The 22,956-nt window shown below is 47.1% G+C and overlaps 3 protein-coding genes across 4 annotated transcripts; 2 read left to right on the forward strand and 1 right to left on the reverse strand.

Annotated features, from left to right (window-relative positions):
• Positions 1 to 65: 65 nt before the first annotated feature.
• On the forward strand, positions 66 to 2,826 carry SNRPB (small nuclear ribonucleoprotein polypeptides B and B1). Its single transcript, XM_040575690.1, has 7 exons — positions 66 to 227; positions 319 to 470; positions 1,016 to 1,127; positions 1,393 to 1,545; positions 1,978 to 2,116; positions 2,276 to 2,401; positions 2,646 to 2,826. Exons 1-7 carry the CDS (start codon positions 225 to 227, stop codon positions 2,681 to 2,683), a joined length of 723 nt encoding a protein of 240 aa, XP_040431624.1. The 5' UTR covers positions 66 to 224; the 3' UTR covers positions 2,684 to 2,826.
• A 285-nt stretch (positions 2,827 to 3,111) lies between these two features.
• On the reverse strand, positions 3,112 to 9,813 carry DDX27 (DEAD-box helicase 27). The gene is made up of 21 exons (XM_040575655.1): positions 9,645 to 9,813; positions 9,354 to 9,488; positions 9,196 to 9,255; positions 8,745 to 8,898; positions 8,322 to 8,371; positions 8,074 to 8,160; positions 7,183 to 7,288; positions 6,914 to 7,087; positions 6,440 to 6,590; positions 6,187 to 6,286; positions 5,933 to 6,074; positions 5,705 to 5,858; positions 5,513 to 5,594; positions 5,262 to 5,439; positions 5,012 to 5,118; positions 4,742 to 4,847; positions 4,547 to 4,641; positions 4,317 to 4,443; positions 3,976 to 4,060; positions 3,691 to 3,765; positions 3,112 to 3,435 (listed from the first exon to the last, which is right to left on the reverse strand). The coding sequence occupies exons 1-21, from the start codon at positions 9,732 to 9,734 to the stop codon at positions 3,420 to 3,422; spliced, it is 2,274 nt and encodes a 757-aa protein (XP_040431589.1). The 5' UTR covers positions 9,735 to 9,813; the 3' UTR covers positions 3,112 to 3,419.
• A 16-nt stretch (positions 9,814 to 9,829) lies between these two features.
• ZNFX1 (zinc finger NFX1-type containing 1) lies at positions 9,830 to 22,900 on the forward strand. 2 transcript variants are annotated; one of them, XM_040575654.1, is made up of 14 exons: positions 9,830 to 9,982; positions 10,592 to 10,684; positions 11,378 to 13,471; positions 13,987 to 14,118; positions 14,443 to 14,591; positions 14,797 to 14,940; positions 15,357 to 15,474; positions 15,695 to 15,939; positions 16,083 to 16,222; positions 16,547 to 16,701; positions 17,346 to 17,491; positions 17,859 to 17,969; positions 18,682 to 18,777; positions 20,362 to 22,900. In XM_040575654.1, the coding sequence occupies exons 2-14, from the start codon at positions 10,630 to 10,632 to the stop codon at positions 22,792 to 22,794; spliced, it is 6,018 nt and encodes a 2,005-aa protein (XP_040431588.1). In that variant the 5' UTR covers positions 9,830 to 9,982; positions 10,592 to 10,629; the 3' UTR covers positions 22,795 to 22,900. The 2 variants fall into 2 exon arrangements, with proteins under 2 accessions (XP_040431588.1, XP_040431587.1); XM_040575653.1 differs by having other exon boundaries at positions 9,856 to 9,978.
• Positions 22,901 to 22,956: the final 56 nt, after the last annotated feature.

The raw sequence follows: 22,956 nt of genomic DNA on the forward strand, positions 1-22,956 counted from the left end.
GCAAGGGAGCCCCGCCGGCCCGCCCCCGCCGCCGGCCCGCCCCCGCCGCCGGCGGAAACGCGTCCATCGCGCGGCGGAAGGGGCGGTGCTGGGGGCAGCCGCGTGCGGGCGGGCGGGCGGAAGTGGCGGCTGGTGCGCGGAGGTGCTTCCGGTAGAGCGGGGGCTGCGTCGGGAGCTGGCGGCGGCGGTGACGGCGACGGGAAGGATCGCGGAGCGCCGCAGCCATGGTGAGCCGGGCGCGCGCGGCGAGGGGGGCGGCGGGCCCCGGCCCCGGCCCCGGCCCGCCACCGCGCTCCGCGTAACGGCGGTCTCTTGCAGACGGTGGGAAAGAGCAGCAAGATGCTGCAGCACATCGACTACCGCATGCGGTGCATCCTGCAGGACGGCCGCGTCTTCATCGGCACCTTCAAGGCCTTCGACAAGCACATGAACCTCATTCTCTGCGACTGTGACGAGTTTCGCAAGATCAAGTGAGCGGCAGCCTCGCGCCGGGCGGCGGGAGCGGCGAGCGGAGCCCCGGGCGGCGCCTCGAGAGCCCCTCACCGCGCTGCTGCGGCGGGGGCCCGCCCGGCGGGGCCGCTCCGAACGGCGGGGGTCGGCCGCGGCGAGCCTCTGCGTACATACCACCCTGCGCGAGTCTCGCTTCCCAAATCCCGCTGCCGCTGGGGCCTAACTGGCAATGTTTGGTTCTTACTGTCCTGTCCAAAGTGCTCGTTTCTGTTTCAGTTCTTCCTAACCAAAACGTACCCTTATGTGATGCCATTGTAGTCAGTGTAACAATTAAGCATCATGGAAAAGCTCATGGAGAAAATTTGCATCTTTTGTTTGGATTTCTCTACGTGCGGGGCATGTAAAATATAGCTTCTCTGTAGCTTGGGGCACGTAAAAACACTTTTTTTTTACAGTAGGTTCTCAGCTCTGGAATAGTCAAGTCATATCTTCAGTTGCAACTTTAAAGAACAATGTGGATTTTTTTTCTTTGTCTTGTAATGTTTTCTTTTTGGTTTCTCCTTAGACCTAAGAATTCAAAGCAGCCAGAGCGGGAAGAGAAACGAGTCCTTGGTCTCGTGTTGCTGCGAGGAGAAAACCTAGTGTCCATGACAGTTGAAGGGCCACCTCCGAAAGATGTAAGGAGAATGAGCGTAGATCTAAGGAGAAAGGGAAGGGATGTCTGATAACTTTGTCTTCTTGCAGGAGACTGCTGCTACACCCTTGTCCTAGATTTCTAGACACTGTCGTGACTCCAGGTGCAGCAAATTTCACTGCAGGAAGTTCTAGACTATTCACTGCCTCAGGCATTCACTGGACAGAGGAGGACTGTTGGGATTCCTAAGACCTGAGTATTTTTGCTTTGATAATTCTTTTTTGCGGGGGGGGTGTATCTGTTTTCAGACTGGAATTGCCCGTGTGCCTCTTGCTGGAGCTGCTGGAGGACCTGGAGTTGGGAGAGCAGCAGGGAGGGGAGTACCAGCTGGTGCACCCATGCCCCAGGCTCCAGCAGGGTTAGCTGGCCCTGTCAGAGGAGTGGGAGGACCGTCCCAACAGGTGAGATGCTGTGGCCTGTTAAAAAAGATCTATCCAGTATTTTCTAGGGTGGTGTTTACTTTTTGGTGCTAACGTGATGGAAAAAAATGTTGGAGTGGAAGAACTGCATGCAGTCTTAGCTTCTGGTACCAGGGTGCTTGAGGTTGCTTCTTTTTTTTGTTTTTTTTTTTTTTTTTTTTTTTTTTGCTAGATCCTTCTAGGAACTCTGTATTTCATCTGGTAAAAGAAAATGCTTGAAAAGTACAGCTTCCTGCACAGAATTCAAGTGGTATTAAGGGACTTGTACTATAGGTTTGGGGCATTATTTAAAATGTTAAGGATGGGCAGGGATAATTTTCTGAAGGAATAAGAATGTAAGTTCTGCTTATTGTCTAGTTAGGCATGTAAAGCAGATACGGTGTTTCTCTGTGAACTTCTTTATGTTGTTGACAGGTGATGACACCTCAGGGCCGTGGAACAGTTGCAGCTGCTGCAGCAGCAGCCACTGCTAGCATAGCAGGAGCCCCCACCCAGTACACACCAGGGCGTGGAGGTCCTCCTCCACCCATGAGCAGAGGAGCACCTCCTCCAGGTAGGAATTACTCTGTAGAGTGAGGCAACAAGAAGTCTTTATTATTATGTGGCTAGATCGGTGATGAAGAGCTGGTATTAAGGAAGATTATTCTGATATCCAGCTGTTGCCTAAATATCCAGCTGACTATACATATACTTGTTCTTTTTCTGGCTTAAGGAATGATGGGACCTCCTCCAGGCATGAGACCACCTATGGGCCCACCCATGGGAATGCCACCTGGCCGAGGTGCTCCGATGGGAATGCCACCACCAGGCATGAGACCACCACCCCCAGGAATGAGAGGTTAGTGGAAGCTATCTTAAATGCCTAGAAGCTATAAGAAGCTGTAGCATAAATGAAAACATTTAAAGAGCAATACACTTTAGTGGCTCCCTAGGTCTGCTAGTTGTCAGTAAATGTATCCATGTTGAAAGAGGATCCCAAGTCCAAGTTGGGAATGGGGAAAAAGGCCGTCTTGGTTTCACTTTGCTTCCTCTGTCCTCTTTGAAATTCAAGTTGAATATTCCATTCTTTCCTTTATTCTCAGGACCCCCTCCACCTGGCATGCGTCCACCAAGGCCGTAAGATACTCTCTAACGTACCTTTAAACTGTGAGAAGACTGATTAAGGGAATATACTGAGCAGTACCATTTGTTTCAACTTTGCTATGTATTATTTTCTATTTACTGCTTGTGAAGGTTGCCCTTTTTAATAAAGTTGGAAAACCCTATAGTTTGTCCTATAGTTTGTCACTGCTGTGCTGGTCTCTTTCAGGAGTGCAACGGTTACCTTTCACTTCTGTAATTTGGTCATACCAAAAGCTCAATTCCTATAGCTAACTAAGCTGTGAACAGTTTTTCTGGCTCACTTAAATCTATGCTGACCTGTGTCCTTCATAGGAATTAAGGCATATTAAATAAATCTAGCAATTGGTATGGCTAGCGGAGCTAAGTAACGATAAAAGTTTAACATTTCTGCAAAATTAGAAGTTACTAATCAGAATTTGTGGTTTATTCAGCGGTTATGTGGTTTATTCAGTGGAGTACGTATAATGCTATTTCTATGAGTAATAGTGATCTGTTAAGATGCTGGTTTTTAGCCTGCGCCATCTTTTTATTATATTGGCTGCTGAAGGTGTTTTTACACAGGCTATTCAACCAGGTATTAATGAACATCCCGAAGCTATTCCAGAACTTGATGAAAATCTATACAATTTTACTGAAGATGCTTTCTCATAGCAAGTACAAGGAAATCCAGACCCAGGAGAGAGTGCATCTGAAGTATCTGGATTGCCCAAGTTATCCATTTAGCAAAACAGTTCTTACTTCCTCTTGTACCTGGAAAAGAAGATTCCCTGAAGTCATATTCCACCAGCTTAACTATCAATGGTAAATAAGGAACAGTAATGACAATGCTCTCCCACAGGAAAACCTAGAAACATGCTATTAAAAGCAGTATCCTTTATTTCTCCCAGCAACAGCCCCTTTGGTAGCAGATTAAGCTGCTGTAGAAGAACCAAACCTTTTAGCAAGGTCCCTTAAATAACTGCAGTAAAAGGAAAGCAGGAAAAAAAACTAAGAAGGGAGCTATACCTGGATTTGGATTTGAAGTTTCCTCCTTTCCTACGACAGGGCATACCCAAGCGTTTCCGATCCTCAAATGATGGGCTAGTACAGAGAGTGGGGGGAAAAGAAAGCAGCAAGAGTCACTGATTTGGATCAATGGCACAGGTACTTCTTGAAAGACACCCTTCTCAGCTCTGCAAATGATGCAACTATAATTTTCCCCAGTATCAAGCGAAGTATCCCTGAGAAAGTCCAGAGATACAAAAGAACTGTTAAAGTCTAGACTAACACATTGCTGCTAAGACTTATTACCCTGCACGATACTGCTTCAGAGCCTTCCTGCTTGTGTTGGTAAGCTCTTCATCAAATACAGACAGTTTTTTCTTCTGCTTGGGGCCTAGTACAAAGAGATAATAATAGTAAGAACACTGGCAGTAAAGAGAAGACTAGAGCATCATCATTTTTACTGAAGACCAATAATACTGACCACAATAATTAGCATGACAATCAGGAAAAGTGATGTCTCCTCTCTGCAAATGTGTTCCCTGGCCAACACCAGGGATTTCCCACTATGCAGATTACTTTACTTCACTCTTATGTAACAAAATAAATGATATAAGGTAGGTCAGCTGTAAAAAAAGTATTTTCTCCACCTGCTGGTACTGCTGCTGGTTCCTCTTCTGGCAAGGCTCGGGCTCGCTTTGCTCGCCGATTCCTTTTTGCCAGCCGCTCAGCATACATTTGAGATTTCAAGATTTCAAATTGTGACCTCTCCTCTGGCTGGAAGGTAATAAAATGCAAGTTTACAGTAATGGGAGGTTTTGCTGAGGAAAAAAACAGGGCAATTCACTCTGGGATCCCATTTATCCGTAAATATACTCACCGTCATTTGGACTTTTCTCTGGGTGTCCTGCATAAATTTCTTCCTTTTTTTTTTGCCTCGTAATGCCAGGTCAAACTCCTGCAGGGCTTTAGCCACTAGAGAGAGAAAAACACGGAATAAAGAACCTCTTGAAGTACAGAGCACAGTCCAGTTGCACCTATGGAATTTAACATGACTAGCAGTGCCATGACTCACGCTTTTCTTTCTTCCTCTCCTCACGGGTCTGAAACCAGCTCCGCTCCAAACTCCCATTCATAGTTTCTTCTTTTCCTACCTCTAACTGCTTCTTTGCCCTATTGATCTGAGACAATTCAGACAAGAAGCTCATGGTTATCAAGGAATATGTACGTCTTCCAAGGAAGATGTACATCTTCCAAGGAACATGCATTTCCCAGCTAAAGTACACTAGGGTAATCTCCTTATACACTATATCTACTCCAGATTAACATCCTAAAGAAATCTTACCTGAGCCTCTGACTGCTGCATCTCACGTTCCTCACGCTCCAAGCACAGAACTGCATACACATCCTTCTCTAGATTCTCGATCCTCTCACGAAATTTTAGTATGACGTCTGAAAAAGATCCATTGTGAATAACATCAGAAGCAGCCCATGCAAGGTCTGCTTTATTATTCGGCACCTCTTTTAGTAGCCCTCCTCTGTACAGTGACCTTCCCTGCCTGCTGCTCTCCTTTTTACCTCAGTGAAGTGCATACCTTGGGGGAGAATTCTGGCTTTCACGGGTGTTTTGGCAGACTTCACAATATCCTTCAGCATCTTGCGCTCTTCCTCACCCACAAGTGAAACTGAGCGACCAGCCCTGCCTGCTCTTGCTGTTCGACCCACTCGATGAACATAGTGTTTGGTGGTATTGGGCATGGTGAAATTGATTACCTAGAAAATAAAGTGTTAGTAGGGTAACTACATTAAAGGACTCATTAAAGAGATCAACAGCGTAAATACTCACTGTTTTTACACCTTCAATGTCAAGGCCTCGTGCAGCCACATCTGTAGCTACCAAAATATCAATCTGCTCATCTTTAAAACGCCTGAGCAAAGATAGCAAGTATATTAGCAATGAATACAGAAATTCACTTCTGCCCTAAAACTTCCAACTTCTATTTTTTATCCCGTGATGGCTGACTAAGCCTGGTAATACCTGAGTGCCTCCAGCCGCTGTGCCTGAGAGAGATTTCCATGAAGCTCCCCAACCCGTAAACCCATCAACCCAAGCAGGATGTGCATACGGTGAGCTTGCTTCTTTGTCTGGGTGAAAAGCATCACGTGATCCGTGAAGGTCCGTGTCAGTAGAGCTGAAAGAAAGTCCTCTCAGAAGCCTGCTTTGCAGTCACTTACTGATTCCATCTTTTCCTTCCTCATCACTCACCTGATACAATGGCCTCACGGTCCCCCTCTCGGTTGGGTCTGATCCGGATAAATTCCTGCCTCAGGAAAGGGGCAACATCTGTATTGCTGTTCACAAAAATTCGTGTCGGATTTTTCAGGGAAACTGAAGCCAAATCTTTCACCTACCAAAACAGGTTAATAAAAAGAAGTCCACATACTTTCTGGTAAAAGATTTAATAAACAGCTATCTATTAAACCGTCTGCCTGAATGTGCTTCCCAGCAGCCTGTTTTACCTCCTCTGTCATTGTGGCAGAGAAAAGCATTGTTTGGCGGTGGTTGGAGCATAACCTGATTATTTCCTTCATCTGTTCCTCAAAGTACTCATCCAGCATCCTACACAGGAGAAACACAGCAAGATGAGGCAGCTTTATCTAGTTCTAGCTAAGAACCATTACATAAGGCAGAGCAACAAAGATTGCCCTACGCTGGGAAATGGAGAGGAGGCAGCTGCCACCCCATTTTTCACTGCTGTTCTGCCTAGTTTACCTGTCTGCCTCATCCAAAATGAGCACCTCTACACTGGTCAGATGGAAGGAGGGGCAGTTGTGGAGATGATCAATTAGTCGTCCAGGAGTTGCAATAAGAATGTCTGGCCCAGAGCGCAGAGCTGCTTCCTGAGTCTTCACATCTAGGCCACCTGAAAGAGAGCAAACACAGGCTGTTGCAACCTGCTCAGGAAGTCAGCAAAGTACACATTTCCAAACTGCCAGAGGAATGGGAAACAATGCAGATTAATACCATATTCGGAATTAGAAATGACCCTACCTTTCCCTTTTAATTAAAAAAGAAAAAAAAAAGCATACTACATAGCATTGGAAAGTAAGATTTTAAACTATAAGCACACCTACTAAAAGCACGTCTGCAATAATTCTAAGTATCCAGGTTTAGAACACAGGATTTCCAGTTCTGTATAGTGTTTACAGTGACCTGTGCAATTCACATAAGCAACTTAATACACACCTACAGCAAGGCAAGTTGTGACACTGCTGAATTGTGCCAGCTGTTTTGTAACAGAGTGCACCTGAATACCCAGTTCTCGTGTTGGCACTAGAACCAACACCCGTGTAACTGGAGCTTGACGAGGTTTGTATATCAGGCGCTCAAGTACCGGCAAGATGAAGGCAGCTGTTTTACCTATAAAAGAAAATTAAGATGAATTATCAAGAATTACCAATTATTGTGAATACTCTGAACTCTCCACGTTCTGTATGCCCTGCTCTAGTCCCTACCTGTCCCAGTGGCAGCACAGGCACAAATATCCTTCCCCAGAAGACCCACAGGGATACAAGCCTTCTGAATTGGAGTTGGTTGCTTGAAACCAAGAGCTGTGATTGCCTTCAAAGAAGATAAAGCGGTTAAACACTGTCTCTACTCAGCTCTGTCGAGGCCACACCTGGAGCGCTGTGTCAATTCTAGGACCTCCAGTACAAGAGAGATATGAACATACTGGAAAGAGTTCAACAAAGGGCCACAAAAATGATGAAAGGACTGGAGCATCTCATATGAGTAAAGGCTGAGAGAGCTGGGGCTGTTCAGCCTGGTGAAGAGAGTACTCAAGGAGTATCAATCAATGTATCACCTGAAGTGAGCACATAAAGAAGACTGAGCCAGACTCTTTTCAGTGGTGCCCACTGACAGGACAAAAAGGCAACAGGAGCAAACTGAAAGACAGGAGGTTCTGCCTGAACACCAGGAAACATTTTTTAATGTGGTGGTGACTGACCGCTGCAACAAGTTGCCCAGAAGAGCCTGTGGAGTCTCCATACCTGGTGATATTTAAAAGTTATCTGGACATGGTCCTGGGCAACCTGCTGTAGGTGTCCTTGCTTAAGATGAGAGGGTTGGACAAGACAACCTCCAAAGGTCCCTTTTGAAGTCAGATGTTTTATGATTTTGCTACAAGTCTCACTCAAGACAACATTTACATATATTGCAAATCAAAGAATGTTTTCTGTTATTTGGAAAAAAAGAACTCCTAAAGGGCTATCACACCCCCATCCCCAATTTCTTTTTCAGAGAGGCTGCAAAGAGAGAAGGAATTTGATGGTTCTGAGTGGTAGAGGGGAGGCTGTCCAACATTCTTCACAATAACATAGGTAGTAACCAAACTAAATAAATACCTTTAGCAAAGGTCGTGAAAGATTCATGTCCTGGAATGACAAGTTATCATCATATTGAGAGGCATCTTCAAAAAAGCTCTCTGCTTCCTAGAAACAGCAACAACAAAACCAGAATGCTATAGACAGCAACACAGCAGGTGACCAAAGGGCTCTGGGATATTCTATGACCTACAGTTTGTTAACCAAACTCAAATGCCTCCAGAAATAATACTGGAGAATGACCTAGTGTCATTCTCTCCAACGCTTACTGCTTTTCCTCCAGTTTTTGATCTCCTTCTCTCCTTCACTTTAATTGTGTCTGCAGAGAAAAAGAAACATGACAGGAATTAATAAGCACAGCTAAATACATAACAAGATATAGCATGTACCCTCATCTTGTACTTTTTGCTCTTAATGAGGTATTGACGGAAAAGCCTCAGAAACAAATATAGGCAAGGAGATCTCCTTCCTCAATGATCACTCCAAATAAAATACCACTGTTACCATTCAAAATAATTTGACCAAAGTCAGAAGAACATCACAGAGGCCTGCAGACAAGACAACACGAAGAAAGAAATTCTTGTCCACACACACCAAGACTTCACTAAAGACTTTAAAAACTAACGACTTTTCTCCAGTCAACAGTCTGTCACATTCTCACTTCTGACCATCTTTCTATGTACTACTAGTACCTGCTTTTGTGAGGATAGTTTCATCATCCAATGAATACTGGGACTCCACATCTTCTTCTTCCCTACTGAAATCCTCACTCTCTGTTGTTTTGGATTGATCATCCCCAGTCTCTGCATCACCGTCTTTCACTTTCGCTTGTTTAGTTTCTCTTTCCTGTGCCGAAATACAAAGCAGTTTAGAAGAACTTCAATTCTTTGTGAGCTTTCTTTGGTTTGTTATGAGCCCACTCACAGACCCAGGGTTTTGCATAACCTTAAGCGTTAATAATTCTACATTCTCATCACTACAGCGACGTATGATGTGTGGCTGAAAACCCAGCTGAGTTATTAAGCTCCAACTTGAGCACTGTAACTCTGGTTGCTTCCAGAGCCTACGCCTCTGAAAAGGACACAGTAGACGACCAAACCAAGCCTTTACATTAATAAGAATCACAAGGAGAAAGGCCCTGACCTGGAACTTCCTTTTTTGTCTCACTTTCTCAATCTTCTCGTCTAGCGTCGTAGCTGATCTCTAGACAGGAAAACGAAAGGAGCTGTAAGAGGAGCCCGGAAGAACACAACAATGTGACTGCGGGCATTGCAGCCCCAGGACCGGCCGCTGGGCCTCACCTTGCCACGAAGTTGGCGCAGAGCTGACGCCCAGGTACCTTCCCCACCGGCCTCCACCTCGCCAAAGACGAAAGCAGCACTGAAGTCTCCTCCCGCGGAGGCCCGCCGCCCGGGGCCAAGAGCCACGCGCGGCCCCTACAACGACAGCCGTGAGCGACGACCGCGGGACGGCCAGGCCGAAGCGAAGCGGCCCTGCCCCTGCTCTCAGCCCCTTGCGATCCAGCCCGGCCCTATCCAACTCGCCGCGGCCCCGCCCTGTCCCTGCGCCGGCCCAGCCCGGCCAGCACCCACCTCTTCGTCCTCGGAGTCCTCGGACTCGGGGTCCTCGGGCCCCTCATCCCCCTCCGCGATGGTGCCCACCAGGCCCAGGCTCTGCAGCATGGCCACCACCCCCCCACCGGTCGCGCGGCGCCACGTGGTCCGGCAGCAGCGCGTGCGCGGAGCCTGCCCAACCTTGGGCGGGGCGGAGGCAGCCGTGGCCCCGCCCCTCGCCGCCCCGCCCCGCCCCGCCCCGCGGAAGGGAAAGCGAAAGCGGCGGCGGCCGGGGAGAGCGAGCGGCGCGAGAGGCCCGACGGCACCGGGGTGCTCTTTCCGTGGCGGTTGCCGGTGCTGCGGGGGGCGGGACGTAGGTGCTGCCTGCTGGGGGCGGGGGCTCGGTATCGGGGAAGGGTGAGGAGTATTCCTGGCGGGGGCTGGTACTGGAGGAGGTGCCGCTGCCCGCTGGGGACGGAGAGGGGGGAGCCGGTACGGGGCGGCGGTGGGAGGGCGCTGCCCGGAGTGGCTGGGGCGCGGGGGGACGAGGGGGACACGGGGGGGGGGGGAGGGGGGCGGGGGGATGGGGACACGGGGGGGGGGAGGCGCGGGGGGATGGGGACACGGGGGGGGGAGGAGGCGCGGGGGGATGGGGACACGGGGGGGGGGAGGCGCGGGGGGATGGGGACACGGGGGGGGGGGGGGTGCGGGGGACCGGGACACGGGGGGGGCGCGGTGGGGGGAGGCGTGGGGGGACGGGGGGGGCACGGGGGGGACGGGGGGCGAGGGCGCTGTAAGGGTCTGCCTCGGTGCTGGTGCCCCGCGCCGCCCCTGGGCGTGTTCGGTCCGGGGGCGCGGGGCGGGCCCTGCGGGGAACTGGAAAGCGAAACCCGGCGGCGGTGGCGCGGGCGGGGCCGGGGCTACCCTGGCGTGAGGGGCGCCGAGCCGAGCCGCACCGAGCGCTGAGCAGCGTCCTCGCCCCGCAGAGCCGCGACGCCCCGCAGAGGAGCCAGCGGCTGGAGCGATGGAGGGGGCCGGGCGGGGGCCTGGCCTCCGGCTGCCCCGCGCGGGACGGAGAGGTGAGGGTCGCCCGGCTGTCGCAGAGCTAAGGCTGGGGTGGGCTGGGGGTGGTGCGGGGGGAAATGCTCCTTCCCTGCCTGCACGCGGTGCAGCTTCCTCTCGGCTGTAAGCTCCTGCGTTTACTTATTTACCTCCAGCCTCTCGCTGGAGCCCAGAAAGCAACGATGTACTGCAGTGATCTCTCTGCTAACTGATACTGCCAGCAGTCAGTGCCCTTTGAGCGTTCTGCTGAGCGTGTGAGAAAGGCTACGCAGCCTATGCTTCCTGCTACTGCGAGAGGCTGGGTCTTGCGCAGAAGGTTGCGTTTTAACTGTGCAATTTGAAGTCAGCTGCTGCTGCCTGGGTAGTTATTTCAAAGACGGCTAACTCTTGAGGAAAGCCTGTCCCATGCAGGCTACGTCATCATTGGCCTCCTTTAATTCTGCTTTGTGGAAAAGGTTTACTTTCTCAGTGACTTCCCAGCTTCACAACTGACATGGGCTCTAGATACGGTACTCTTTAGCAGTCAGGAAAAGGATTATAGAGGAAATACGGAGGGTCTGGATATAAGTGAAGTGCTAGTTGTCTAATGTGGTGCAAGATGCCCAAAATATGCTGACAAGCAGGCCAAAATACTTATACTTTTGTGTTGGGAGGCAGGTTAATATGGTCAATTATAATTAACAAATGTCTTTTTTTTTTTTCCTTTTAAGGGCATGCAGATCATTGGGATACTGGGTTTATACAACGAGGGAGAAACAGAATAAACAGTGTGTCAGGCCAGACTCATAAAACAGTAGCTCAGGCAGGGGAAAATCCCCAAGCCAGTAATTATACTCCTCTACTTGGGCAAAGAGAAGAGAGATCTGAATGTTTCTTCGGTCGAGGAAGAAGAAACCAAGGTGGACAAGCCAACAGTGGAGCCACAGGACATTGGAATGAACAGGAGAATGAGGGGAGAGGAAGGAGGTATCAAGGTGGACAAACACACGAGAGGGCCAGAGTACCCTGGAATGAGCAAGAAAATGAGGGTAGAAGAAGGAGGCATCAAGGTGGACAAGCATATGAAAGAGACAGAGGACTCTGGAATGAACAAGATAATGAAGGTAGGGGAAGGAGATATCAAGGTGGACAGGCATATGAGAGGGCCAGGGGACCCTGGAACATGCAAGAAAACGAGGGTAGGGGAAAGTGCTATCAAGGTGGACAAGCTCTATCTGGACAAGCCCAGGAAGATGCTAGAGGGCTGAGGAATGGACAGGAAAATGAAGGGAAAGGAAGGAGGATACAACCTGGGAGGAATACTCACTTCTACCAGAAACCTACCCCAGGTGGTGCTCAGCTCAGTGAGCAGCCTCAGCAAGTCAAAAAGATTGGCTACAAATTCCTAGAAGGTCTCCTACAGAAAGACCCTTCTGAAGTTGTCATCACACTTGCCTCGAGTTCAGGTTTGAAGGAACTTCTTTCCCAAACCGCTATGAAACCCAGTTTCCTTCAGCTCATTTGTCAGGTGCTTCGAAAAGCATGCAGCTCCCGAATGGATAGACAAAGTGTTCAGCAGCTTCTTGGAGTGGTGAAGGAGTCCAACTTTCTCAAGATCTGTCTGCCACAGTATGTGTCTGACATGGTAACAGAAGCAGTCCCTGCTGTCCGACATCAGTATCCTGAACATATTGGCAACATCATTTTGCTGCTTCAGGACCTGATCAGTATTTTCCCAGCTAGCTCTGTGCAGAAAATCTCCATTCTCTTAACAGTCTTGCCAGCATCCATAAATGCCTTGCGAGCTTCTGGTGTGGACATCATGGAAGAAACAGAGAAGAATCTAAATAAAGTCCAGATGCTTGTGCAGCACCTGCAAGAGAAGAGACGTGAAGGCACGCTGAGGGCTGATAACTACACTCTTATGCAGCCTCAGGCTGATGGTCAAGAAGAAACCTATCGTACAATGACCATTTATCCAACATATAATGAGGTACACCATGATGAGAAACCCTTTCTACGTCCCAATATTGTTTCTGGAAGATACGAGAGCACCAGCGTTTATCTTGACACCCATTTCCGGCTTTTGAGGGAAGATTTTGTAAGGCCTTTAAGGGAAGGTATCTCAGAGCTTTTGCAGAGCTTTGAGGACAAAGGTTTGAGGAAGAAAAAATTTGATGATATCAGGATCTACTTTGACACACGGATTATTGCCCCACTCTGCTCCCCAACTGGTGTCGTTTACAAGGTTCAGTTTGACACAAAGCCGTTAAAGTTTGTGCGATGGCAGAACTCCAGACGGTTGCTATATGGATCCCTGGTCTGCATGTCTAAAGATCACTTTGAAACATGCCTTTTTGCCACTGTTTCTAATCGGGATAGTACAGATCTTGCCAAGGGGACTGTACAGCTATGTTTTAATGCACAGAGCCAAGCGCTGCTGGCAGAGGTTCGGCCCTCAGACTCCTTCCTCATGGTAGAGACAACTGCCTACTTTGAGGCATATCGGCATGTGTTAGAAGGGTTACAGGAAATCCAGGAAGAAGATATCCCATTCCAGAAGTACATTGTGGAATGTGATGCACAGGTGAAGGAGCCAATATACCTTACAGTGGATACTACATACAACTTTGCACCCTTGACAGAGGATCCCCTGGCAGATGAAGAGAGAGCTCCTGATGGTTTGAGAAGGCAAAGTTTCCATGTTCTAGATCCCAACCAGTGGCCTTCAATGGAAACCTTGGGACTAGATGAGTCCCAGATGGAGGCATTGAGACTTGCACTCACCAAGGAGCTGGCTATTATCCAAGGACCACCTGGGACTGGTGAGAAACATTTGCTTTAAGTCTCTGTCATTTAAGGAGTTCTCCTTGACTTCCTCATTTAGGGAGACTATCCCCAGAAAAAGCCAGCTGCCCTGTGTCCAGAGCTTTAGTTCCATGCCTATTTGATGCTTGAGAAGCCCAGTTATTGTGAGCTGTGGGGAAGAAGGTTAAAATATTCTGAAATACCCATATGGAAATGTTTTCAACTATTTGATGCCATGGTACCTCTTGCTGCGCAACAGCTCTATTAACCTTCGTAGCAGGTTTGAACACTAGGAATGTTCAGCCCTGATCCTCTGCATGAAGAAAGAATTGCAAGACTAATGGCAATTAATTTAAATGGTACCTGAACTCAGTACGCACCACTGCTTGTCTTCTACTAGTACATGAGTGTTTTATGTAAAGCCAATTGTCGTGTGTTAAGCTAGCTTCAGTGGCTTGGGAGAAGCAGTGGCGGGAAGAATCCTGCATACAGGGATGGATTACCCTTTTCTGATTCAGAGCTTGTTTTACAGGGAAGACTTATGTGGGTTTGAAGATTGTCCAGGCTCTCTTGACTAATAAGCATGTGTGGCAAACGACTGTACAGAATTCTCCCATCCTTGTAGTCTGTTACACTAACCATGCGCTGGATCAGTTCTTAGAAGGTAAGAGTATCTGGCAAGTATGATGGAATGGAGGGTAGAAATTATACTATAACTCTGTCGTACCTTTTGTCATGAAGACCTGCCCTTTTGGCTCTTTCTTGTGATTCTAGCCCCATTGATACATAGTAAGAAAACTTCACACAGACCAGTCCAGTGTGTTGCGTGCAAAGTTGTTAGTGTTAGGGCAGAGGTTGGACTAGATGATCTAGGAGGTCTCTTCCAACCTAGACGATTCTGTGATTCTGTGACTGTTCTCCCTATCCTTTATCAGGCTGCGGAAAACAGTTAGCCTCTTTAGCACTAATATTCCTTTCTCATTCACAGGAATATACACATTCCAAAAACATGGGATGGTACGTGTTGGGGGGAGAAGTAGCAGTGAGGTCTTGAAGCAATTCACCTTGAGGGAGCTGAGGAAGAAGTGTGAGTTCCGACACAACTTGCCAATGCATCTCCGCAGAGCCTATGTGAATGTACGTATAGAGTCCACTGGAAAAGACTGGGTTACCTGTCCATTGGAGAAGCTAACTAAACTTCTTCCAGACCTGTTCTTTCACATTGTTTTACACTGAAGTCAACCTTTTAATTCTTCTTTGTTCACAGTATCATCAGTTTCTTGTTCTGCTGTTTCTGAACTTTGTTCTTCTGCATATGATGTCTTCTCTCTATTATGAGTAGATAACCAGTCAGATGAAGCAGGCTGAGGAAGAGCTCCATAAAGGAGCAAAGCACTTAGAGTGCACAACATATGGAGTGCTGCATGAGCGCCACTTGGAAGCGTGCATTGCCCCCCAGCACTGGGACAGTCTGATGAAGGGTCTGGTAAGAGAGGTTCCTTTCTTATGAGTTGAGCAGTCCCCAAGTATACTTACTGCCCTTTCTGCAAATGTGTCTGAGCTTCCCTCAGATATAATTCCTTTAGTCTCGCTCAACCACTGGGAAAGAAAGGGAGTGAATGGCAAGCTGTGTCAAAGTGACAGGAAAGCGGAGTTAAATTTTGCTCCTTTAAACTGCAGAGATTTCAAGTGATCTTTGTCAGTGTAAAAATACAAGTGCACAAATGAAAGCCTTAAGCTGAAGGAAAGGAGGGATGCTCTTTCTAGAGACCTGAGGTTGCCTAGACTTCTTGGCTCTGGAGGTCACTTGGTGGACTTGTCCTAATTGTCTTATGCTTCAGGGCGCTGCTTTGTCATCATCCTGAGACTGATGAGGCTAACTGATTTGACTCTTCATATTAGGATCATGAGGAATTCTACTACAGTGCTGCACAACACTCAGTGATTCTGGAGTGGCTGGGCCTTGGTGTAACTGTCTTTACCCAGAGTGCTGCAGAGGATATAGAGGCTGAGAATCCAGGTAAAAAAAAAAAATAAAAAAATCTTCATCTTCTGTAGGCATTTGCCTAAGCAGTGTATGCATGCCAGAAAATAGACACTGCTACTTAACAGAGGCTGAAAGATGCATAACACTGTAAGGCAATGGAAAGATTAACCTTAGTTTCTACACAGTGATCTGCTGCACTGTGATTCTGCTAGAGTGGCTGTGACTTGCTGCATGTAATTGGTGACTCTCACAGGTGGTCAGCAGGAGAGAGAGGAGGAGCAGGAAGGTGAAGCAGAAGAGCTGTTGGAGATTCCAGAGGAGGCTGACCTGATTCAAGCTGATAGAGTGATTGAGGATGAAGAGGCAGCAAAGCCTCAGAAGAGGAAGGAGGAAGAGCACAGGGCTGTTCGTGAACTAGCCAGTGTGTTGTTGGCTATGAAGCTGGAGAATGAGGAAGAAGGAACAGCCCAGCCACAACAGAAGGCTGTGCAGTGGGAGGTAACTGTATACGCTAGTATACTGTGTCTCTGCTTGACTGTGTAAGTAATAACATGGGCATGCTAATACAGAATAATGTTTGTGTTTTAACTGCTTATTTTGGGGCGGGGGCCTATTTCCCTCCCTCCCCCCCTTCTCTCCAGATAACTGCTTCCCAGAGGAAGAAAATGAAACAGAAGATGAGGGTTGAGCTCCGTAAACTGAGTGCAATGACAGAGTTAGAGGCCAAATCTATTCAGGATCTGTGGCAACTAGACCTGAGCTCTCGCTGGAGGCTTTACAGGTGACAAATATATTTTACAGGGTCTGTCAAGCAAATGTGTGATAAGACTGTTAGAGTTCACAAACTCCTAGCAAGCTGGGGTATATCTGTCCATACCTGTTCAGTTCATTATCTGAACATGTCTTCCTGTAAGATATTTGCTTTTACCCTGCCTATATTGGCAGGACAATGCTGTCATCTCCACTGTGTGTGTTGGGGACTGAGTAAAGATGCTAGTCATCTCTTGCCGAAAAAGCACGAAAGTTCTGAACTGAACCCACCCAAAACTTTTAGGTCACTGTCCTGCTTCTCGTTCTGTGTGTGGTAACAGCTCTTTCTTCTTAGGCTTTGGCTGCAGACCTATCAGGGGTTTATTCGAAGGAGGATTCTTCAGCATGAACAGCAGTACCAGGCAGCAGCAGAAAGGCTAGCAGAACTAAGGCTGCAAGAAGATCTGTGCATTCTCAAGGAGGCCAAAGTTGTGGGGATGACAACTACAGGTGTGCAGCAGTTGGGATGCAAACCAGCATTGCGCTGCCTCCAGTAATGACTAAAGGACCTTATTGTCGAAGGATTAGTATTCTGTGCTGCTTGACAGCCTGGGTCAGGCTCCACGTTAGTCTGCAGCCACCTTCATTTCTGACTCCCTCTGCAAACATGTCTGTCACATAAAGTTGTCAGTTGGCTGCACAAGCATTTTTTGTGCACTTTTGAGGAACATTATTTTAATAGTAATGCTCCATTTCTTGTGCCTCAGTTAAACACAGTTCATGTCTCTGATATCTCCACATCACCTTTTGGTGAGCAGAGGCAGCATAAGTCTTGTAGTATCACCCTTTGGGGAGACAGTTTTGGATTTTTATGTGTGGTGATCGATGTGTTCTGGATGTATTTTATGTCTGAAGAGAGTCAGGAAAGGGCCAAGGCAGGTGTAGCATTCTAATCCCCACCTGTCTTCCCGAACTTCTCTGCATATAGAAGCCATCCTTGGAACAGTGCTGTTTTAAAGTCCACATTCCACAAGACTCAGCATTTTGGAATCTTGGGAATTTTCTGGAACACAGCTTATACCTTCCTAAAAACTCTTATCATACCACCTGCACGTAACTATACTTGTTAAGGCTTGTCTTCTCTCCTTTCTCAGGTGCTGCCAAATACCGTCAGATCTTGCAAAAAGTAGAGCCAAGAATTGTAATTGTAGAAGAGGCAGCAGAGGTGCTTGAGGCTCACACCATTACTACTCTTAGTAAAGCTTGCCAGCATCTCATCCTCATTGGAGATCACCAGCAGGTAATATCCGTGGCAGATGCCTCTAACTGTTGTGCAAATAAACTAGAACACTTTCGTCAAACATGTTTGGCAAACACCAGAACTTACTGCTTCTCAGTTTCCACAGATACCACGGGTCTTGTCTCCTTTGATTATGGAGCAGAGTTACTGGGGGACATATCTTTTTAGTTTAACTGACACAACGTGACATATGCTCCAATCCACTTCAGTTATGACAGTACACAACTTTGTTATTTAGCACTTCTGCAAGAATCCAGTTTCTGGCCTTTCTACTGGGGACCAGTGATAGGAAAAAGAGAAGTGAAATCTTACTAATAGGTAAGAGTGCTGTTAAAAAAAAAAATGGACCCAATCCCTTCTCTTTCAGCTGCAGCCTAGTGCCAATGTGTATGACCTGGCGAAGAACTTCAATCTGGAGGTGTCTCTATTTGAACGGCTGGTGAAAGTTAATTTCCCCTTTGTCCGTCTGAAATACCAAGTAAGGAACAGCTATAAAACACTCCCTTATTGCATTTGTACTTAGCTTGCTTTAAGTTTATAGTACATCTAAGGCTGCTCTGTGAGCAGAAATACAAAAGCTAAAGTAATGTGCTACTTTGTTCCTGAAAGGAATGGTAAGAACAGTCAAACTGTCACAAATGGTATACTATTGTTTGACTAAGTGTCTGATTCATCAGTGATGTGACCCACAGCACTGTGCTTCCCACAATTTTTAGTGCAGAGAACGTGACTTATTGTGGCATCCAAAACTGTTCTAGAACTGTGGAGACACAGAATCTTCTTGAGTTGCCTCCTGTTAAATTGTTGCAGCCATATTTCTTGGTGCCTGGAGAAATTCTACCCCCAGCAGTCCTGTATTAAAATTGCCTGGAACAACTCTTAGGGGTTAGGGTGAGGTGCTGGCTTTTGTTACTAGAATGCTGTTGTTCTTAGACTTGCACTGAAACCAGTATTCTTATTACAACAACCTTGCAAAATGATTTTATTGAAGGTATTCTGATGCCGTTTAGCTGTGATTGGTGGTGGTGGTGGCAGCAGGGATGAGATAGGAGGCACTCTATTCTTGGCTTACTGAAAAAAGTCACCCTTGTCTTGTATTTAACTATGGTCTGTACAGTGGAAAAACAGATTATTGGCAGGGAAATCGGGTGCTCCTTTCTCATGACTGATGCAGCTGCTTTGTGTTTCAGCACCGCATGCGTCCTGAAATTGCCCAGCTTCTCAGTCCTCATATATACCAGGAGCTGGAAAACCATCCCGCTGTCTTGAAGTATGAGAACATAAAAGTGAGTTTTCAGTAGTGCAAGCACTTTCTCTTGCCCCTGTTACTGGCTAAAATAAGTTTCTCTAAAATGTAGTGTTAAAAGATTCCAACTTCTAAATCAAGTTCATCTACTGAAATAGATGAAGGAAATGTGGGATATAGAAATAGGCAAGTAATTTGTAGCTCTTCTGGTATTACTGATGGCAGACACTGGAAATGGATCCAATATTGATGATTATAAAAGAACAGTGAAATATGGAAGAAGGACCAAAAGAATTACAGGAGATTGAAAGCTAGGAGTAAATCTTAAATGAGACACTTGAGGCATAATTCGTGAAACTCCAGTGTAAGACAGGTGACTTCGCTACTGGAATCTTCCTTCCCTGAGTTCTTTGTTTGGGCATTTTACCAATACACAGCATCTGCAAGCAAGATCTATGCAGTATAAAAGTATAAAGCAATCTTTTATTGATTAACATGCATAATAAGCATCTAGAAATTAATGAACTAAAAGCATTAGTATGCTTGCCACACCATAAGACACTTGAAGAGTCTTTGTTGTTGTCAGGTAGGCATCAATCAGAAGGGTCAGCCTCTGCTTCTTCCTTAATGTTATTGTTCTTATCTTTCACTAATTTCCTTTCTTCTGATTTTTTTTTTTCCCCATCCTAATTACGACTTCATATCTTCCCATGTTAGTGCTTTTCTTGCATCTTTGAACTATTATTAATTGTATCACTGTCTATAACTTTACCTTTCTTATCTTGCATAGCCCTGTTCTGCAGACTTGCTCACAATACTGTCATAACTAATTTCCTCAGAAGTCTGAGCCAAAGTTACACTGCTATGCTGTATCAGAGTTAGGCTTTAAATTCCTGAAACAAGTGACTGGATACCTTTTGGAGAAAGAATTTGATGTGGTTATAGAGAGGATTACAGTAGCTTAGCCTACCTGCATCTTTCATAATGAGAAGACAGTACTAGTTATTTAAAAGCATTCTAACTTGTTGAGAAAAGCATACGAAAACCGATAGAATACTGAAGACAGACAAGACAATAGTGAGGGTGATTTAATGACTAAAAATAAGCTATCTAGGAAACTGGCACTTCCTCTTGGTATCTTGAAATCCATATCAAGTATTTTGTAGAAAATGGTCTAGTTAAAAATAACCTACTTACGAGACCACAATTTTACCCAATTTCTCCTAGGGATAAGCTACTCTGGAGAATCTTAAACAAGTTCAAGATACCAAAAGCCATTGAAACTCAATCTTTTAATCTAGTACAATAACCAACATAGGTGACCGCTGAATTAAATTGTACAGCAATGGATGCTATGTGCAACTATGGACACCTTGGAAAACCAGAGATATGTGTTTGGTCCACAAAAAACATTATTTCCTCATAAAAGCAGTTTCTGGGTTTTGGTACACAGCCCAAGAAATCCTTATAGAATCATTAAGTTTGGAAAAGACCTTCAAGATCATCTGGTCCAACTATCACCCTACTACCAATGCCGCACACTAAATCATGTCCCTAAGTGCCAGGTCCAACCTTTCCTTGACCTTCTGCTTCTAAAATTCCTTTCTGTTTCCTCTTGTTTCAGGGAGTCCTATCTAACCTCTTCTTTGTGGAGCATGACTTTCCTGAGCAAGAGATTCAAGAAGGGAAAAGCCATCAGAACCCACATGAGGCCCAGTTTGTGGTGGAACTGTGCAAATACTTCTTGTGTCAGGATTATCTACCTTCTCAGATCACCATTCTCACTACTTATACTGGGCAGCTTTTCTGTTTGCGCAAGCTCATGCCAGCCAAGACTTTTGCAGGTGTGAAGGTTTATGTAGTGGATAAGTACCAGGGGGAGGAGAATGATATTATCCTGCTGTCACTTGTGCGGAGCAACAAAGAGGAGAGAACTGGATTCTTGCAGATACCTAATCGGATATGTGTAGCATTATCCAGAGCTAAAAAAGGGCTGTATTGCATTGGGAATATGAGAATGCTAGGTAAAGTTCCTCTCTGGAGCAAGATCATTCACACCTTGCGGGAGAAAGGCAACATCGGCCGCTCACTGATGCTTTGCTGTCAAAACCACCCTGAGACCAAGACGCTGGTATCTACAGCAGCAGACTTCAGCAAAGTCCCCGAAGGAGGCTGTAGTAATCCCTGTGAATTTAGGCTGAGTTGTGGCCATGTTTGCACAAGGGCATGTCACCCCTATGACACTCAGCACAAAAAGTATCAGTGTCTGAAGCCTTGTCAAAAGGTGCTTTGTACAAAGGGACATCGCTGCCTGCAGTCATGTTATGAGCCATGTGGACCATGCATGGTGATAGTAGAGAAAACTATTTCTAAGTGTGGTCACCTGCAGATGGTGCCGTGCTCTTGTCCAGATAGTGAGTTTGTCTGCCAAGAACCTTGCCAGAAAAAGCTGAACTGTGGGCATACATGCAACAGATTCTGTGGCCAGGAATGCACTGCGCGGTGTCCTGAACTGGTTGAAGTCACGCTGCAATGTGGCCACAGCCAGCAAGTTAAATGTTGGATCACTGAAGAGATGAAACATGGGAAACCTGTTGAATGTAAAACTAAGTGTTCTGTCACACTGGAGTGTGGTCATGTATGCTCAGGTTCCTGTCATACCTGCTTTGAAGGAAGATTTCATAAGCCATGTAGCAGCCCATGCAAGCGCTTCTTGGTCTGCTCCCACAAGTGTCGGCAGCCTTGTACTGTAGAATGCCCTCCCTGTCAGCTTGACTGCCAGAACCACTGTGTTCACAGTAGGTGTAAAAAGAAATGTGGAGAGCGCTGTTTTCCATGTGCGGAACCATGTGAGTGGCGGTGCCAGCACTATCAGTGTACCAATCTTTGCAGTGAACCATGTAATAGGCCTCGCTGCAATGTACCATGTACTAAGCTGCTGCGTTGTGGGCATCCTTGTATTGGATTGTGTGGAGAGCCCTGCCCAAAGAAGTGCCTTGTTTGTGACCATGAGGAGGTCACTCAGATCTTTTTTGGCTTCGAGGAAGACCCAGATGCTCGATTTGTACAGCTTGAAGACTGTGGCCATGTCTTTGAGTCCCAGGGCCTTGACCATTATATGGATGAAGATGATGATGTCATCAAGCTGAAGGTATGTCCTGTCTGTCAGACACCAGTCAGAAAGAATTTGAGATATGGTACTATTGTGAAAAGGCGGCTGGATGAGATAGAGAAGGTGAAAGAGAAAATCCAAGGCCCAGCACAGGAAATCGAGTCTAGCAGACAAAGACTACAGGCTGCACTCATAGGGAATGCTGTTCTGCAGAGGAATCTACCCCATAAGTACCTCATGTTGGAAGATAAACTAAAAGCTTCTGATCTCTCCATAAAGAGTATTGGACTAATTGAGAACCAGCTTAACTTCTACAAGCGTGTAGCTGACCTAACTGATTCCATGAGCAAAATTGATGTGAATGAGCGGAAAGGGCTGAAAAAGCGGCTGGATGAAGTCCAAGAGTGGCTGGATCTGCCACGCATCAGCTTTACGGGGCAGGAGCTCTCTGACCTGCAAGCTGAGATCCAGAGACTGACCTTTCTACAGAGCCTCTTGTCAAGGTGCAAAAGCGCAAGTGGCATGATCACTGCGGCCCTTGCAGCAGAGATTACCAGTGTACGTGAGATCTTGGAGGGGACAAAAAAGTTCACAAAGGCTGATGAAGCTGCAGTGAAGGCTGAACTGGAGAGGCTCTGCACTGCCTTGCCTGTATCGGGGCTGGGGATCTCTGAAGCTGAGCGGGTGCAGATTGTCCGTGCCATAGGCTGTCCCCGTGGCCACTGGTTCAAGTGCAGAAATGGGCATATCTATGTGATTGGGGACTGTGGGGGGGCGATGGAGAGGAGTAAGTGTCCCGAATGCCACGCAGTCATCGGGGGCACAAACCACACTCTGGACAGCACCAACAGCCTTGCCCCCGAGATGGACGGAGCGACCCACGCAGCCTGGTCCGAGGCAGCCAACAACCTGCTCAACTTCGAGGAGCTGCGGCGGCTGCTGTAGCCGGGCGTCCGTCCCCGCTTCTCACCCGCCCCAGCTCGGGGACGCGACGCCGGCTCTCGGGCCCGCTCGCCGCCCTGCCCGTAGTTAATAAAGTGCACGCACGCGCCCCGGCGCTGCCCGCCCGCCTCCTTTGTCTGGGCCGGGAGGGGGCGGCCACGGCTG

The sequence above is a fragment of the Cygnus olor genome, chromosome 16 (genome assembly GCF_009769625.2).
Source record: "Cygnus olor isolate bCygOlo1 chromosome 16, bCygOlo1.pri.v2, whole genome shotgun sequence".
Taxonomy (NCBI): Eukaryota; Metazoa; Chordata; class Aves; order Anseriformes; family Anatidae; genus Cygnus; species Cygnus olor.

Bases quoted from the DNA above. Each gene is read 5' to 3' on its own strand.
- SNRPB (XM_040575690.1), top strand. The intron at 471-1,015 runs GTGAGCGGCAGC...GTTTCTCCTTAG, and splicing joins GACGAGTTTCGCAAGATCAA to ACCTAAGAATTCAAAGCAGC. The intron at 2,402-2,645 runs GTTAGTGGAAGC...CTTTATTCTCAG, and splicing joins ACCACCCCCAGGAATGAGAG to GACCCCCTCCACCTGGCATG.
- DDX27 (XM_040575655.1), bottom strand. From the start codon at position 9,734: ATGCTGCAGAGCCTGGGCCTGGTGGGCACCATCGCGGAGGGGGATGAG. The intron at 8,372-8,744 runs GTACTAGTAGTA...TTTTCTCTGCAG, and splicing joins AACTATCCTCACAAAAGCAG to ACACAATTAAAGTGAAGGAG. The intron at 8,161-8,321 runs GTAAGCGTTGGA...TGCTGTTTCTAG, and splicing joins CAAAAACTGGAGGAAAAGCA to GAAGCAGAGAGCTTTTTTGA.
- ZNFX1 (XM_040575654.1), top strand. From the start codon at position 10,630: ATGGAGGGGGCCGGGCGGGGGCCTGGCCTCCGGCTGCCCCGCGCGGGA. The intron at 17,970-18,681 runs GTAAGGAACAGC...TTTGTGTTTCAG, and splicing joins TTGTCCGTCTGAAATACCAA to CACCGCATGCGTCCTGAAAT. The intron at 18,778-20,361 runs GTGAGTTTTCAG...CTCTTGTTTCAG, and splicing joins TGAAGTATGAGAACATAAAA to GGAGTCCTATCTAACCTCTT.